At 46.9% G+C, this 15,559-nt stretch overlaps 1 protein-coding gene across 1 annotated transcript in view; it reads right to left on the minus strand.

Moving 5' to 3' along the window:
• IL17D (interleukin 17D) overlaps window positions 1-15,156 on the minus strand; it is a 100,465-nt gene extending 85,309 nt beyond the window's left edge. Inside the window, exons 1-2 of the mRNA XM_069202277.1 lie at window positions 14,651-15,156; window positions 6,280-6,587 (exon numbers count right to left, since the gene is read on the minus strand). Coding sequence (XP_069058378.1) covers window positions 6,280-6,587; window positions 14,651-14,665 — 323 coding nt within the window. The 5' untranslated portion in view covers window positions 14,666-15,156. The remainder of the gene's footprint in view (window positions 1-6,279; window positions 6,588-14,650) is intronic.
• Window positions 15,157-15,559: the final 403 nt, after the last annotated feature.

Genomic DNA, 15,559 nt, shown 5'->3' on the forward strand with positions numbered 1-15,559 from the left:
TTTGAGATTCTGGGCACATGTGTTTAATTACATCCAAGGGGAGCATTTACATTATACTGTATTCTTTATTCAGTCAATTTTCAATTAGAGGGTGATCCAATAAAAGGGCACAATGAGGTTCACATGTAAACATCATCTTATGAACATTAACGAAACAGATCATGTACCCCTTGCCATGTTCTATGTTCAAATTGGCACAGTGATGCAACCATGCAAGATAGTACATGGTTATCATTTTCATTAGTACACATTGGCCCATATTTATACTTTTTGACGCTAAACTGCGCTAACGCAGTTTAGCGTCAAAAAGTTTTGCGCCGTCTAACGCCATTCTGAAGCGCCATGCGGGCGCCGTATTTATGGAATGGCGTTAGACGGCGCAATCAGACCGGCGCTGCCTGGTTTGCGTGGGAAAAAACCACGTAGACCAGACAGCACCGGCGTAGGGGGAAAATGGCGCATGGGCGTCTTAAAATGGGGCAAGTCAGGTTACGTCGAAAAAATCGTCTTAACCCGACTTGCGCCATTTATTTTCGACGCCCATCCCCCATCAACATGACTCCTATCATTGTAAAGATAGGAGTCATGCCCCCTTGCCCAATGGCCATGCCCAGGGGACTTCTGTCCCCTGGGCATGGTCATTGGGCATAGTGGCATGTAGGGGGGCACAAATAAGGCCCCCCTATGCCACCAAAAAAAAATATAAAAAATAAAAAATTATACTTACCTGAACTTACCTGAATGTCCCTGGGGTGGGTCCCTCCATCCTTGGGGGTCCTCCTGGGGTGGGCAAGGGTGGCAGGGGGGGTCCCTGGGGGCATGGGAGGGCACCTGTGGGCTCATTTTGAGCCCACAGGCCCCTTAACGCCTGCCCTGAGCAGGCGTTAAAAAGTGGCGCAAATGCGCCGTTTTTAGCCACGCCAACTCCCGGGCGTCTCTTTTGCCCGGGAGTATAAATACCACGTAAAGGCCTGGGAGTCATTTTTTAGACGGGAACGCCTCCCTTGCATATCATTAACGCAAGGAAGGGGTTCACGCTAAAAAATGACGCACATTCCGGGAACTTTGGCGCTATTCGCCTCTAACGCCATAGTATAAATATGGCGTTAGTTGGCGTTAGTTTTGCGTCGAAATTGCGTCAAAAAAAACGACGCAATTTCGGCGCAAACGGAGTATAAATATGGCCCATTGAGTTTTGCTGACTTACAGGGAAAACACTTGCTCACCTTCACCAAGACCACTTTCAAGCTCAGCATAGACTAGGTAAATGCGCCTGATAGTGCAGAGAAAAATTCTATATTTTAAAAAGTTTATTATGCATACGGTGAATTGCTTGGCACACGTTTTTCACTCTGGCATGTATTGGAAACATTTTGTAAACCAGTAAAAGATTTAATTATTTTACTTGCAAGTAAAATCCAAATACACAGAACACTTCTTAAATCGAGTAGCTGGTCTATCAAAGTTTGGGTACATATAACTAATTTAGCTAACAATATTGTCAGCAAGTTATTATTCTCTGCTGATGTTTGCTGTGATCTACAGGTTACAAATTTGATTCCAGGTAAGCCCACCTCCGCTCTCCATCCTTCAAAGGTTGGTCAATTGAGCCCCAGTTCTTGAGTTACAGTGCTTAGAAATGGTAGAATTGTAGCATAAAGGACTATGTAAAAAACAAGGCAGTTATTACTATTATGATATTTCCATAACACTGTCCAGAAAAATCACAAATACAGAAAAATGCAATGTAAAACCTCAATAAATATTTTTTTCTGAGTGAATGGCTCTTTGTTGATCAGGAAATATCTGTTAGAAGGATAATCTAAGGACCGTTGATGGGGGATTGAAGATAAACTGCTTCTCTTTTTGGGAAAACAGCATAACAATAACACATTGCCAAGTTGTGGAAGTTCCTAATGTTGCTGGCAAGTCATGCAGATCAAGTGCTCAAAGACTACTTTATATTTGTATAGGTGATTTATCTGTGGAAAGTGAGATAACAATTTAAAAACATCAATTTTAGACAATACGAATGGAAGATTTTGTACTACTCAAACTCAATCCAATTCACAATTTTCAGTGTTTAGGGAACATAAATAGCTATATGGGCCAAGGATTCCTTCATTGACTTACTCCTATTCTTTAAAATAATCATTATCATCAGTCTATAAAAACCACTGCACTAACTGAAAATAAGATGCTATAGGAGTATCATCTGAAGCTAGCTAACACAGAGCATCTGCGGTGAATGAGTGTTTTGTTTGTTGTTCCAGGGGCTGGGATTTCTGGTGCATATCCATGATTATAATATATGTATCTTAGCTACATGCCAACAAGTCTAGGTTCTTCTTGAAAAAGGGCCTGTTAGTGTCAATTTTAATAAGGTACCAGAGACGTCTTCATCAAAAAGATTAGAAGTTGGCAGAGGCCTGAAATTGAACTCCAAGAAGCACATTTGTCCATTGGTGCAAACGAAAATGTGAATTGTGGCTATCAGGAAAACTTTTTCTCAAAATCTTTGTGTATGGGACCTATTGTCCTGTCTCTGACACTTTGCAGCTCAGCATTGGAGGAAGTTACTGCTGGCTTATCAAGATGTATCAGAAAACTAAATTTTAAACATGGTAAGAAAGGTCATAGTCATAGGTAACTATTGACTTGGAAGAGGGGACACTCATTTGAAACATCACAGTCTAATATTTCACGGCAACTTTAGCAATACAAAAGGATGATGGACGGAGCACTGAAGCTTTTCAACCACTCACCCCCAGTCACAGATCTGGGTTTAATCCATTGTTCTTTTGCTCACAAGGCTACCCCAGTTTGGGCATAGCCACATCCAAATCAGTCTTGACCCTGCTCCCAATGGGAGCAGTCCAGCCCGAACTGCCAAGTCAGGTTCTCCCTGGACAGGATTCAAGCATCCTGGGACCAGTTTCAGGGTATCACCCTTCATCAGCCAGGCTAGCTTGAATACAGTGGCACAGTGAGCACGGGACCCACGTCTGGGCATACCCTTCCCACTTAGGGCAACTTTAGCAATACAAAAGGATGATGGACAGAGCGCTGAAACCTTTCAAACACTCACCCCCACTCACAGATCTGGGTTTAATCCATCGTTCTTTTGCTCACCATGCCACCCCAGTTTGGGCCTAGCCATATGCAAATCAGTCTTGACACTGCTCCCAATGGGAGCAGTCCAGCACGAACTGCCAAGCCAGGTCCTCCCTGGACAGAATTCAAGCATCCTGGGACTGGTTTCAGGGTATCACCCTTCATCAGCCAGGCTAGCTTGAATCCAGTGGCACAGTGAGCAAGGGACCTACGTCTGGGCATACCCTTCCCACTTAAGGCAACTTTAGCAACACAAAAGGATGATGGATGGAGCGTAGAAACTTTTTAAACACTCACCCCCAGTCGCAGATCTGGGTTTAATCCATCATTCTTTTGCTCACCATGCCACCGCAGTTTGGGCCTAGCCATATGCAAATCTGTGTTGACCCTGCTCCCAATGGGAGCAGTCCGGCCCGAACTGCCAAACCAGGTCCTCCCTGGACAGGATTCAAGCATCCTGGGACCGGTTTCAGGGTATCACCCTTTATCAGCCAGGCTAGCTTGAATCCAGTGGCACAGTGAGCAAGGGACCCACGTCTGGGCATACCCTTCCCACTTAAGGCAACTTTAGCAACACAAAAGGATGATGGATGGAGCGTTGAAACTTTTTAAACACTCACCCCCAGTCGCAGATCTGGGTTTAATCCATCATTCTTTTGCTCACCATGCCACCGCAGTTTGGGCCTAGCCATATGCAAATCAGTGTTGACCCTGCTCCCAATGGGAGCAGTCCGGCCCGAACTGCCAAGCCAGGTCCTCCCTGGACAGGATTCAAGCAGCCTGGGACCGGTTTCAGGGTATCACCCTTTATCAGCCAGGCTAGCTTGAATCCAGTGGCACAGTGAGCAAGGGACCCACGTCTGGGCATACCCTTCCCACTTAAGGCAACTTTAGCAACACAAAAGGATGATGGATGGAGCGTTGAAACTTTTTAAACACTCACCCCCAGTCGCAGATCTGAGTTTAATCCATCATTCTTTTGCTCACCATGCCACCGCAGTTTGGGCCTAGCCATATGCAAATCAGTGTTGACCCTGCTCCCAATGGGAGCAGTCCGGCCCGAACTGCCATGCCAGGTCCTCCCAGGACACGATTCAAGCATCCTGGGACCGGTTTCAGGGTATCACCCTTTATCAGCCAGGCTAGCTTGAATCCAGTGGCACAGTGAGCAAGGGAACCACGTCTGAGCATACCCTTCCCACTTAGGGCAACTTTAGCAACACAAAAGGATGATGGACGGAGCGCTGACACTTTTCAAACACTCACCCCAGTCACAGATCTGGGTTTATTCCATTGTTCTTTTGCTCACCATGCCACCCTTGTTTGGACCTAGCCATATGCAAATCAGTCTTGACCCTGCTCCCAATAGGAGCAGTCCAGCCCAAACTGCCAAGCCAGGTCATCCCTGGACAGGATTCAAGCATCCTGGGACCGGTTTCAAGGTATCACCCTTCATCAGCCAGGCTAGCTTGAATCCAGTGGCACAGTGAGCAAGGGAGCCACGTCTGGGCATACCCTTCCCAATTAAGGCAACTTTAGCAACACAAAAGGATGATGGATGGAGCATTGAAACTTTTTAAACACTCACCCCCAGTAGCAGATCTGGGTTTAATCCATCATTCTTTTGCTCACCATGCCACCGCAGTTTGGGCCTAGCCATATGCAAATCAGTCTTGACCCTGCTCCCAATAGGAGCAGTCCAGCCCAAACTGCCATGCCAGGTCCTCCCTGGACAGGATTCAAGCATCCTGGGACCGGTTTCAAGGTATCACCCTTCATCAGCCAGGCTAGCTTGAATCCAGTGGCACAGTGAGCAAGGGACCCACGTCTGGGCATACCCTTCCCACTTAGGGCAACTTTAGCAACTCAAAAGGATGATGGACGGAGCACTGACACTTTTCAAACACTCACCCCCATTGGTAACAGGGTAAAGACTGATTTGCATATAGCTGGGTCCAAACTGGAATGGCAAGGGTAGCAAATAAACGATGGATTTAGGCCCAGCTCTCTGTACTGGGGGTGAATGTTTGACATTGATCAGCATTACGTCCATCACTTGTTATTTTTGCATTTGTCGCCCCAAGTGGGAAGGGTATGCCCAGACGTGGGTCCCGTGGTCCCCATGCCACTGGAATCAAGCTAGCCTGGCTGATGAAGGGTGATTTCCTGAAACCGGTCCTAGGATGCTTGTTTCCAGTCCAGGGGGGACCTGGCTTGGCAGTTCGGGCTGGACTGTTCCCATTGGGAACAGGGTCTAGACTGATTTGCATATAGCTGGGTCAAACTGAAACGGCATGGGCAGCAAAAAAAGATGGATTTAGGTCCCGATCTCTGTACTGGGGGTGAATGTTTGACATTGTTCAGCATTCCGTCCATCACTTGTTCTTTTTGCATATTTCAGGGGCCATCTGGCAAATGGTGTCATTTTATGTTTCAAAACCTAAACAGACGCCATCACTAAAGCAACATTCTAGAATGCCTATTGCTGCTGACTGCTAGAGATGCAGCAGTGGCTAAAGAGAATCGTTATTTTTTCTGTACATTGGATGCACTCTTTAAAGGCTTGGGAGCACAGAGTGGCGGCAATCATGGATGATATGGTAGCTGGTCTGGATGCACTAGGTCTACGTTTTCAATTATTCTGACGAACCAGAAATGCGCTGTATCCTGTTCCATTGGAGATATTGTAACTCGGTAAAATGACATGAGCGTTGGTTTGACAAACATACCTTTAAACACAGATGGATAAGTATGTGGCTTTTCGACCTTCTCCTGTTCCAATTAAATCTCAGCATGTGCTCCTCTCACAGGAACACACTATACCCAATTAGACTGTGTAAATAACGGACATGCATGAGACAAGAGTGAGCATTTGGCAGGCTGGAAGAATTATGTAAACTTATCAAGGTCTGCCTTAAGAAAATTAATTGATTTAAAATGTTAATTATTCTGTGATTTGTGCAATTATTCCATATGTCGTAAATTTTTAGCTTGTAGAATCTTTGTTTTTTTCATGAGAAAAAAATACATACAATATTGACTTTTGAAATCCCTTAAAAAAATACTATTTGGTTAAGCACTACTAACATAATTATGGGAAAAAATGTGCAGACATTCTTCAGGAAGTGGCATGCACTAAAAGTGGGTGTGGTGCATAAGCTTCACCTGTAGGCCCAGGGGGACACACTATGGAGGTTGATGGGCAGGCGATGTTTCTTATCAGCGGGACCTCTTCCCCCAGCAGGGCAACTAATGTTCTCCTTCCCAAGGGGTTCCAGCTGCAGTGTGTGGTGGAAAGCACTAAGCATGCCCGCTGTGAGACGCCCGTACAATTGTTCCAGTAGCTCCTCTGGTCGATCAGCGCAGTTCCGAACTCGCGACACAGGGGGTCGTTTAAACACACGGACCCCTTCCAAGCCAGCTTGGTGCTGCACCAGTGGGCAAAGGAGAATACTAGCCAACAATAGCCACACCTGCAAGACACAATATGAAACCATGAGTAAAGTGTAACCTTAAATTATCACTTCATATTTCCATATTTGACATCTTCTTCGTGCCACTCTCACACCCCTCTGTCCCACTTTTTGTGCCTTTTTCTTCCTCGTTTGTAGCATCTCTTTGCCTCTTTTTACTACTTTGTACCATTAGTTTGTGTCTTTTTCTTCACTGTTATTAACATCCTTATGCCTCTTCTTTCTCCTCTGTCTCACTTTTCTGTGTCTCTTTGTACCTTTTCTTCCCCGTTTCCAGCCTCTCTTGTACCTCTGTTTTTACTCCTCTTTTGCACTTTTTGTGGCTTTTTGTGCCTTTTCTCCCTTGTTTTAGCCTCTTTCTGCAGCTCTTGTTCTCCTCCTTACCCACTATTTTGCCACTCTCACTGCTGTTTCTGCTTCATGTCCTTCTCCCCACATGCCCGTCCGCATTCCTTTCACCCCTCCCCTTCCCGCACCTCTTACCTTCTCCCCTGCTCCTTAACTGCTCTCCTATGTATTGCCTTTCTGCTGCTTCTTTCCATGTCTGCCGTCCTCACCCACCACCCCTGCACTCCTCCTCTTTCCCAGGACCTATTTAATGGTGGCTGCAGCACCGCAACGCATTTGGCATGCCGAATATATGTCAAAGGCAAGCCTACCTGTGCGTGTCTGTGCCTGGACCACCCCCAGCGCCACAAACTGACCTGGGCTGCCGATTCACATACTGCTCCCGTACCACACCCTACATCACAGTAGGAGCCTTGACATGCACCCACTGCCGACTCACCTGCCGAAGTACACCTGCACACGTCCCCCATGCTCCAGCAACACCTCCAACCACCTGGACAAATGCCACACAACACACCAAACCGGCATGCTCCTCAACACTTGCTCACTTAGTAAACATGCCACTGAAATCTGGGACTTTCTTAGCAACAATTCACCAGCCCCCCTCTTCCTCAAAGAAACCAGGCTCAACCCCGCTTGGCACCCTCATTGCTGCAGCTATCCCTTCAGGCTACAAGATTGCATGACAGGAGCACCTTCACAAGCCAGGAGGAGGACTCACAATCATCCACAAGGACACAAATTAAATGCATTACATCCACAGATATCAACACACTCTTCATGGAACACATGCACTTCAGACCACAAATACACAACAGCTTTACCCTGAAAGGCACCCTTGCATACCGACACCCAGGACTATAAACCAACTTCAGCAACCTTATCACAGATTTCATTGCTCCTGTTGGAAATGGCCCTTCTGCAGGGTTATCCCCAGACTTTTTGCCTTCCTCCTTCTCTTTTTCTGACCTCATTTTTGCTGGTTTTTAGACTCTGCGCACTTTACCACTGCTTGCCAGTGCTAAAGTGCATATGCTCTCTCCCTTTAAATATGGTAACATTGGATCATACCCAATTGGACTATTTAATTTACCTATGAGTCCCTAGTAATGTGCACTGTATGAGCCTAGGGCCTATAGATTAAATGCTACTAGTGGGCCTGCAGCACTGGTTGTGCCACCCACTTAAGTAACCCCTTAACCTTGTCTCAGGCCTGCCATTGCAAGGCCTGTGTGTGCAGTTTCACTGCCACTTCGACTTGACATTTAAAAGTACTTGCCAAGCCTAAAGCTCCCCTTTTTCTACATATAAGTCACCCCTAATGTGTGCCCTAGGTAACCCCTAGAGCAGGGTGCTGTGTGGGTAAAAGGCAGGACATGTACCTGTGTAGTTTATATGTCCTGGTAGTGTAAAACTCCTAAATTCGTTTTTACACTACTGTGAGGCCTGCTCCCTTCATAGGCTAACATTGGGGCTGCCCTCATACATTGTTGAAGTGGCAGCTGCTGATCTGAAAGGATCAGGAAGGTCATATTTAGTATGGCCAGAATGGTAATACAAAATCCTGCAGACTGGTGAAGTCGGATTTAATATTACTATTCTAGAAATGCCACTTGTGGAAAGTGAGCATTTCTTTGCACTTAAATCTTTCTGTGCCTTACAATCCACGTCTGGCTGGGTTTAGTTGACAGCTCCTTGTGCATTCACTCAGGCACACCCCAAACACAGGGTACTCAGCCTCACTTGCATACATCTGCATTTTGATTGGGTCTTCCTGGGCTGGGAGGGTGGAGGGCCTGCTCTCACACAAAGGACTGCCACACCCCCTACTGGGACCCTGGCAGACAGGATTGAACTGAAAGGGGACCTGGTGCACTTCTTAGCCACTCTTTGAAATCTCCCCCACTTCAAAGACACATTTGGGTATAAAACAGGGCCTCTGCCCTACCACCTCAGACACTTGCTGGAGAAGAAACCTGAACCAGAACCTGCATCCTGCCAAGAAGAACTGCCTGGCTGCCTAAAGGGCCCACCTGACTGCTTTCTACAAAGGACTGCTGCCTTGCTGTTGCCCTGCTGCCTTGCCGAACTCTTGCCTTGCTGCTGAAGTGCTCTCCAAGGGCTTGGATAGAGCTTGCCTCCTGTTCCCTGAAGTCTCAGGACCAAAAAGACTTCTCTTTTTCATTTGGACGCCGTGTGTGCCGAAAAATTCGACGCACAGCTTGCTTCGCGGTGAATACTTCACTGCACGCCGATCCGGAAAGACGCCGCTCGACGAGACGCCTGCGGTGCGACCGGAACTTCGACGCACGGCCTCGTCTGGACAACGCCGCCCGACTCCAGAAAGGAAATCGACACGACGCCTCCCGTGAGGGAGAAGATTCCACGCACAGCCCACCGGAATGACGCGCAGACAGAAAACAAGCCTAGGATTCCACGCACAGACCTCGAGACATCTGGTAATCCCGCGAACCACAGAAGGAGACTGTCCGCGCGCCGGAAAACGACGCACGACTTCCCCGCGTGAAAAATAACGACGCAAGTCCGTGTGTGAAGGGGCGAACCCGGCGCACACACCATTTTTCCACGTATCTCTTCCTCTGCGGCCCTTTGCGGAGATTTTCCACTTTAAACCAGGTACTTTGTGCTTGAAAGAGACTTTGTTTGCTTTTTAAAGACTTAAGACACTTTATATCACTTTTCAGTGATATCTCTACAATTTCATATTGCATCTTTATTCGTTTTGACCTGCAAATATCCAGATAAATATTATATATTTTTCTAAACAGTGTGTGGTCTATTTTTGTGGTGCTATATTGTGTTATTGTATGATTTATTGCACAAATACTTTACACATTGCCTTCTAAGTTAAGCCTGACTGCTCGTGCCAAGCTACCAGAGGGTGGGCACAGGATAATTTGGATTGTGTGTGACTTACCCTGACTAGAGTGGGGGTTCTTGCTTGGACAGGGGGTAACCTGACTGCCAAGCAAAAACCCCATTTCTAACAGCTTCCCTCACCATCAACTCCAAAGACTTTGTGCTACTCGGTGACCTCAACGTCCACCTCGAGCACACAACGGACCCCTGCTCCACAACCTCCTTGAAGGCTTGGGCAACACTGGACTCACCCAGCTTGTCACCAACCCAACACTCTTGCCCCAATCTTCGCCACCAGTGACATGATCACATACAATTTCGCCTCACCGCTCAATGGATGGAACACTCCATCATACGCTTCCACATCAATGCACCACAAGTCAACACACCCACCAGCATTAATCTGCACAGCCAGAACTGGAGCAAAGGGAAAGGGGCAGACTGGCCCAACAACCTCATAACAGACCAACCCAACTTCCACAATGACCTCAACAAGGATATCACCAGCTTCCATAAATGTATCAAGAACTACACAGACACCAAATGCCACTGCAAGCAGCTGGAAAGAAAATGGAGATCCAGCCAAGATACCAATGCCAGAGCCACCTTCAAGGCTGCACTCAGATGCTACTACAAACTTGTGCAAGACACCACAAAAGGACAAAGGTGAGCTCCAACAGCTGTAAAGAGATCTGCTCAATAGTCAAAGAATTCCCCACCCAAGGCCACAGCCAACATCTTCACCTCATTCCAGGAACTCAGCAACAACTTTTACTTATTTTACAGCAAAATAGAAAAAATATACAGCAACTTCAATCAACAGTCAGACCTTGAAGGTCTCATCGGCAATCTGACCACTGCCTACTGGGATGAACATCTGACTAAATGGAAAAACTAACAGAGGAAGACACAACAACGATCATGAAAACAATACACTCTAAGGCCCCAACTTACCCATGCCCCCACCACATCTTCAACATGGGAGGACCACTAGTCAGCAACAACCTCACCCACATCATCAACAACTCCATCAAATCCGCCAACTTCCCAGAAGCCTGGAAACATGCTGCAGTCAACACCTTCCTCAAAAAAACATCGGCCCACCCCAGCAACCTGAGCAACTTCCGACCCATCTCTCCGCTCTCATACTCAGTGATGGAGAAGGCCATAAACAAACAACTCAACAGCCATCTTGAACTCCACGACCTACTGGATCACACCGAATTAGCATTTCGGAGCAACCGCAGTACAGAAACAGCACCCATTGCAACCTCAGATGACATCCGCACAACACTGGACCAAAGAAAAAACACAGCCCTCTTCCTCCTCGTCCTCTCCCCAGCCTTCGATACAATCTCCCACCACACCCTTGCCAGAAAAGTGCATGACATAGGCATCCAAGGTCCGCCCCTCAATTGGATAAAAACCTTCCTTACAGGAAGAACTCAGTGAGTCAGACTACCACCCTACACCTCTGAATCCAAGCATATGAGCCGCAGAGTCCCTCTGGATTCATTGCTCAGCCCAACCCTGTTCTAAATCTACATTACACTACTCGCCAAGATCATCAGATCTCAAGGGCCCACCATCGTATTCTACGCAAATGACACTCATCTCATCCTTTCTCTGATCAACAAGTCTACCACCACCAGAACCAATTTCTCCAACTACATGATCAATGTAGCAGACTGGATGAGATCTAATTGCCTGAAACTGAACTCCGACAGCACAGAAGTCCTCATGTCTGAGAAGAAGAACTCTTCATGGGACTCCACCAGGTGGCCAGCAAAGCTTGGACCCACACCAACTGACCAGGGCAGAAACCTGGGAATCATCCTGGACACCAAGGTCAACATAACTGCACAGGTCAACTATGTCAGCTTCTCCTGTTCCCACATTCCATGCATGATATTCAAAGGGCTAACCATCCTGAACACCTCAGAGAAACTCATCCTTGACTTTAGAGAGCGCCACTGGCTACTCATCCACAAACGCAGCCAATTCAAACTTCTCACGTGCGCATAAAAAACAATACACAAAATTGGACCACCATACACGAACAACCGCATCACTTTCACTAACCCACCAGACACATGCGACCAGACACACTCGCACACACCCTTTGCATCTACAAAAGCAGAACAGGAGGTCAATCATTCTCCTACATTGCACCCAAGACCTGGAACAAACTCCCTCAACAAATTAGGCCCACCTCCTCACTTTTGAATTCTGCAAGAAGCCGAAGACCTGGCTCTTCGCCTACCTTTGCAAGGCGGACATCCTACATGCCAGTCTTATGCCTAGACACCTGCTTAGGCACCTGGATACCCTCACAAGTGATTAGCTGTGCCTTACAAATCCTAATAACATAACAGTTGTGTAACTGAGGCACAAGTAGATTAAAGGATGGGCTTTCGTGACTTCACCACCACTGAATCACCCATTGGGTCCTCAATAGTTGGGTTCAAACTAAAAGTATGTCTCAGCACTACAAGCAAATGCCAAGAGAAATAAGAAAGAAAAACTGAGAAAAGAATGACATCAATAAAAGTAAAACAACCTTATTGGTGAAATAAGACAGATGTAACATAAAAGCGCTTAGTTTGTAAAAGTAAATAAGTACCATGGTCCGTGTCAGGAGGCCACTGCAACTTACAGCACCCAGTGCCCTGCCAGTGCTGCCAATGACAGTACCAGCAAAACTACTAACCATCACACTTCTACAAGTGTGACAATTCAGACTATCCCAGATTACCCAGAGAGATCTAAGAACGGCATGGGTGGCAGGCATTGGTCATTTTTAATGTGTTATTGAAATATTAAAATGTTGTTGTGCTAATTTCAAAACTAGACAGCGCCACCATGTTTCAAGCTGTCATAAGTGCTGGTGCTAATAATTAAGTTCCGGTGCTGAGCACCCGAAACCGCTGGTTCAAATTAAGCACTGCATAACAGGCAACAGAAACAGCAAAAACACATTGTAAAGGTACCAAAAACTATTGTTTCGTACTTTTGCACATTTTGGGGTGACATAAGATGTTCCTTTCTATGGTTGCTCATGTCCAACAAGAAAAAAGGCAAGATGCAATAGACAGCAAATCAAGCTGAAGGGTGGGTGTCGAAAAACACCTGTGCTATGCTGGTGATTTGTGAAACAAATATCACAGAACACACAAAGAATTATAGACAGGTAACAGTGAATTAGAGGGACGTTTTCACCAAGGGGTTCTGAGTGACATAAAACAGACAACGAGAGCGAAGCTCGAATTGTCTATGATGTCACTCAGAACCCCGAGGTGAAAAATATCCGCATAATTCACTTTTTACCCATTGATAATTGTATTTTATGAATGGTCCCCAATATCAACTGCCCCTGCTTTAACTGCTACTCGGTGGCAGAGGAGTAATGGGGGAGCCATATATAACACGGCTTACCACCCATCCTAGACCAGCTCACCACCTTCCCTACCTTCCTCCCACCTCCTGCAGCTGTGGGTTCTGCTTTCAGCCTAAACAGAAACGCAGCGCATCGCTGACACGCTCTCCGGGCCCTGTCAGCCCGGCCTGGAGGGCTTTATAAAACCACAACAGTAGGTACCCGGTTTTTTATCAAGTAATACTATGTCATAGCAGGGAGTTATGAGATTTAGAAACTGAAATAAACGACAGGGATTCTCTATGGGAGCATCCTAAACCCAAATTATACAACACTGAGGCTCCCCCACTCCTACCCGAGATCATTTTCTGCACTTTCCCAAGAAATGGAAATGTACTGACAGTGACACAACATTCCCTCGCCTCCCTCCCCCAAATCTCACACTCAGTACATTTCCAAGCCATGGTGACAGCCACAATATTGACGTTCCTTTGCTTTCAGAGCATTTTTTCAACTGCGACAGCGAGAAGAGCAGCGTTATCCGATATTTCCCACCGCACAGTTTTTATAGGCTCTTGGTACTGATGAAGTACGAGTAAGATTAGGTAGATTATCGTTGATTCCACAATTAACAACCCCTCTTGAACAGGTAGTAAAGTGTTATAACAGCCACACCACTATGAAACCGAGAAGCTGGGTGAACATATGTAAATAGGAATACCGCCATGCTCTTTGACTTCATTTCAAGGTTTCCGGCCCAGAACTCCCCACGTGTTTGTGGTTAAGGGTGTAATTCCTCACTTCCAACCACATCACGTCTAAATGGCCCTGGAGGGGGATATGTGCTTTAAATGCGTTGCAGACGAAATGAGTCTTAAAAGTAGACTGTTCATTCACACATAATGACAGAAATCATCTGGCATCATATTCAAGGAGGCATGGGGGCGACAACCCGGGAGGAAATCCAGTTCACCAATTATGTAATGGTTTCTACTGAATTCAGTTCTTAATATATTTTTTGACATGTGAGAAACTCATATGGAGTTAATTCCAGTTGTTCTGAGTAGAAGTGGCTGCTCGTAACTGTGTTCAGGTGGCTGGTATTTATGTATACCCAGCAGAATGCATCTTGTCTTTATTTAAACATAAATGATCAAAACTAGAGTGCGCGCAACTGTATCAAGGAGAATCGTTTGAACATGGTCCACTCTGGGTTTTCACCACAGAACATTTCAAATCATAGTACTTCAGTCTACCAAGCTCCGCAGCCCTCATTCATTCTGCCTGGAACTGACTGAGAAATGCAGCTAAAGGCAACGCGGTGTGTCAGTCACTTCTCTGACAACTCACAGCCTTTGGAGGAGACAGAGGAGAGGGTTGGGGCAGACTACACATCTTTTCACATATACAATCCACACGCCGCCTTACCCTGTTCCGTTCAGCACGTTTCCACACTTACCTTGTCGTCCTGCATTTCGGCCTCGTTCAGGAGGGGTGGCTCACAGACAGGCTGGCGGAAGCCGCTGGCTCTTCGAGCAAACTTCTTGGCAGTGAGTCGGTGGCAGGGATGCAGGGAACGCTGGAAACTTCCCCGATGAGCAGAATCTCCTTGTGGTCTCTAATACCGAGAACATTTTACGCAGGCATAACGAAAGCTGGGCTCACCTCGAGAGCTCTTGGCGCTCCCGGACATCTGAAGAGATTTGTTTTTTTCTCGAGGGAGGGGAGGCAGTGACGCAGCCACGGATCCCGCAGCTCGGAGGGAAGGAAGCGGGGACAAATAGCCCCCTTTCTGTTCATTGAAGCTTCGTGCACTGCCCTGGACCTCCGAGCTGCTCCGTGTAGCAGCAACAGCACCTACACTGCGGCCTGCCCTCAGTCCCCCGCGCACGGGGATACTCTTATCCAAACACTCCGGCATGAATGCGCTGCTGTTGTGCTTCCGACCTGCAGGCACGAAGAAGTGCGCACGCTGCGCTCCCACCGTTCGAAGGAAACGTGCTGGCTGTAGGTACCCAGAAATGCATCCAGCCTTTATGTAATCTTTTCTAGATTATTCGTTTTTGGGTAGCGCTTGTTGTGGATAAAGGCCTCTTCAGAGAGCTTGCTCCAGCAGTTAATAAAGTGAGAGTCCAATCTGGCAGGACTTTAACTAACTTTACAATGCAGCAGACATAAAGTCCCCTACAAATTCTGATCCTGAAAAGTGGTTTGTCATAGAAAGCAGAGTACTAACACCTTACCAACAATATGGCCTTCATTATGATCCTGGCTGTCTTCTGACTGCCAGGGCCACGGTGGCGGTCTCACCGCCGACGCGCTGGCGGTGAAGACCGCCGCATGCCCGCCTGTACCACCAGGGCGGTTG

The sequence above is a fragment of the Pleurodeles waltl genome, chromosome 8, assembly GCF_031143425.1.
Source record: "Pleurodeles waltl isolate 20211129_DDA chromosome 8, aPleWal1.hap1.20221129, whole genome shotgun sequence".
Lineage (NCBI taxonomy): Eukaryota > Metazoa > Chordata > Amphibia > Caudata > Salamandridae > Pleurodeles > Pleurodeles waltl.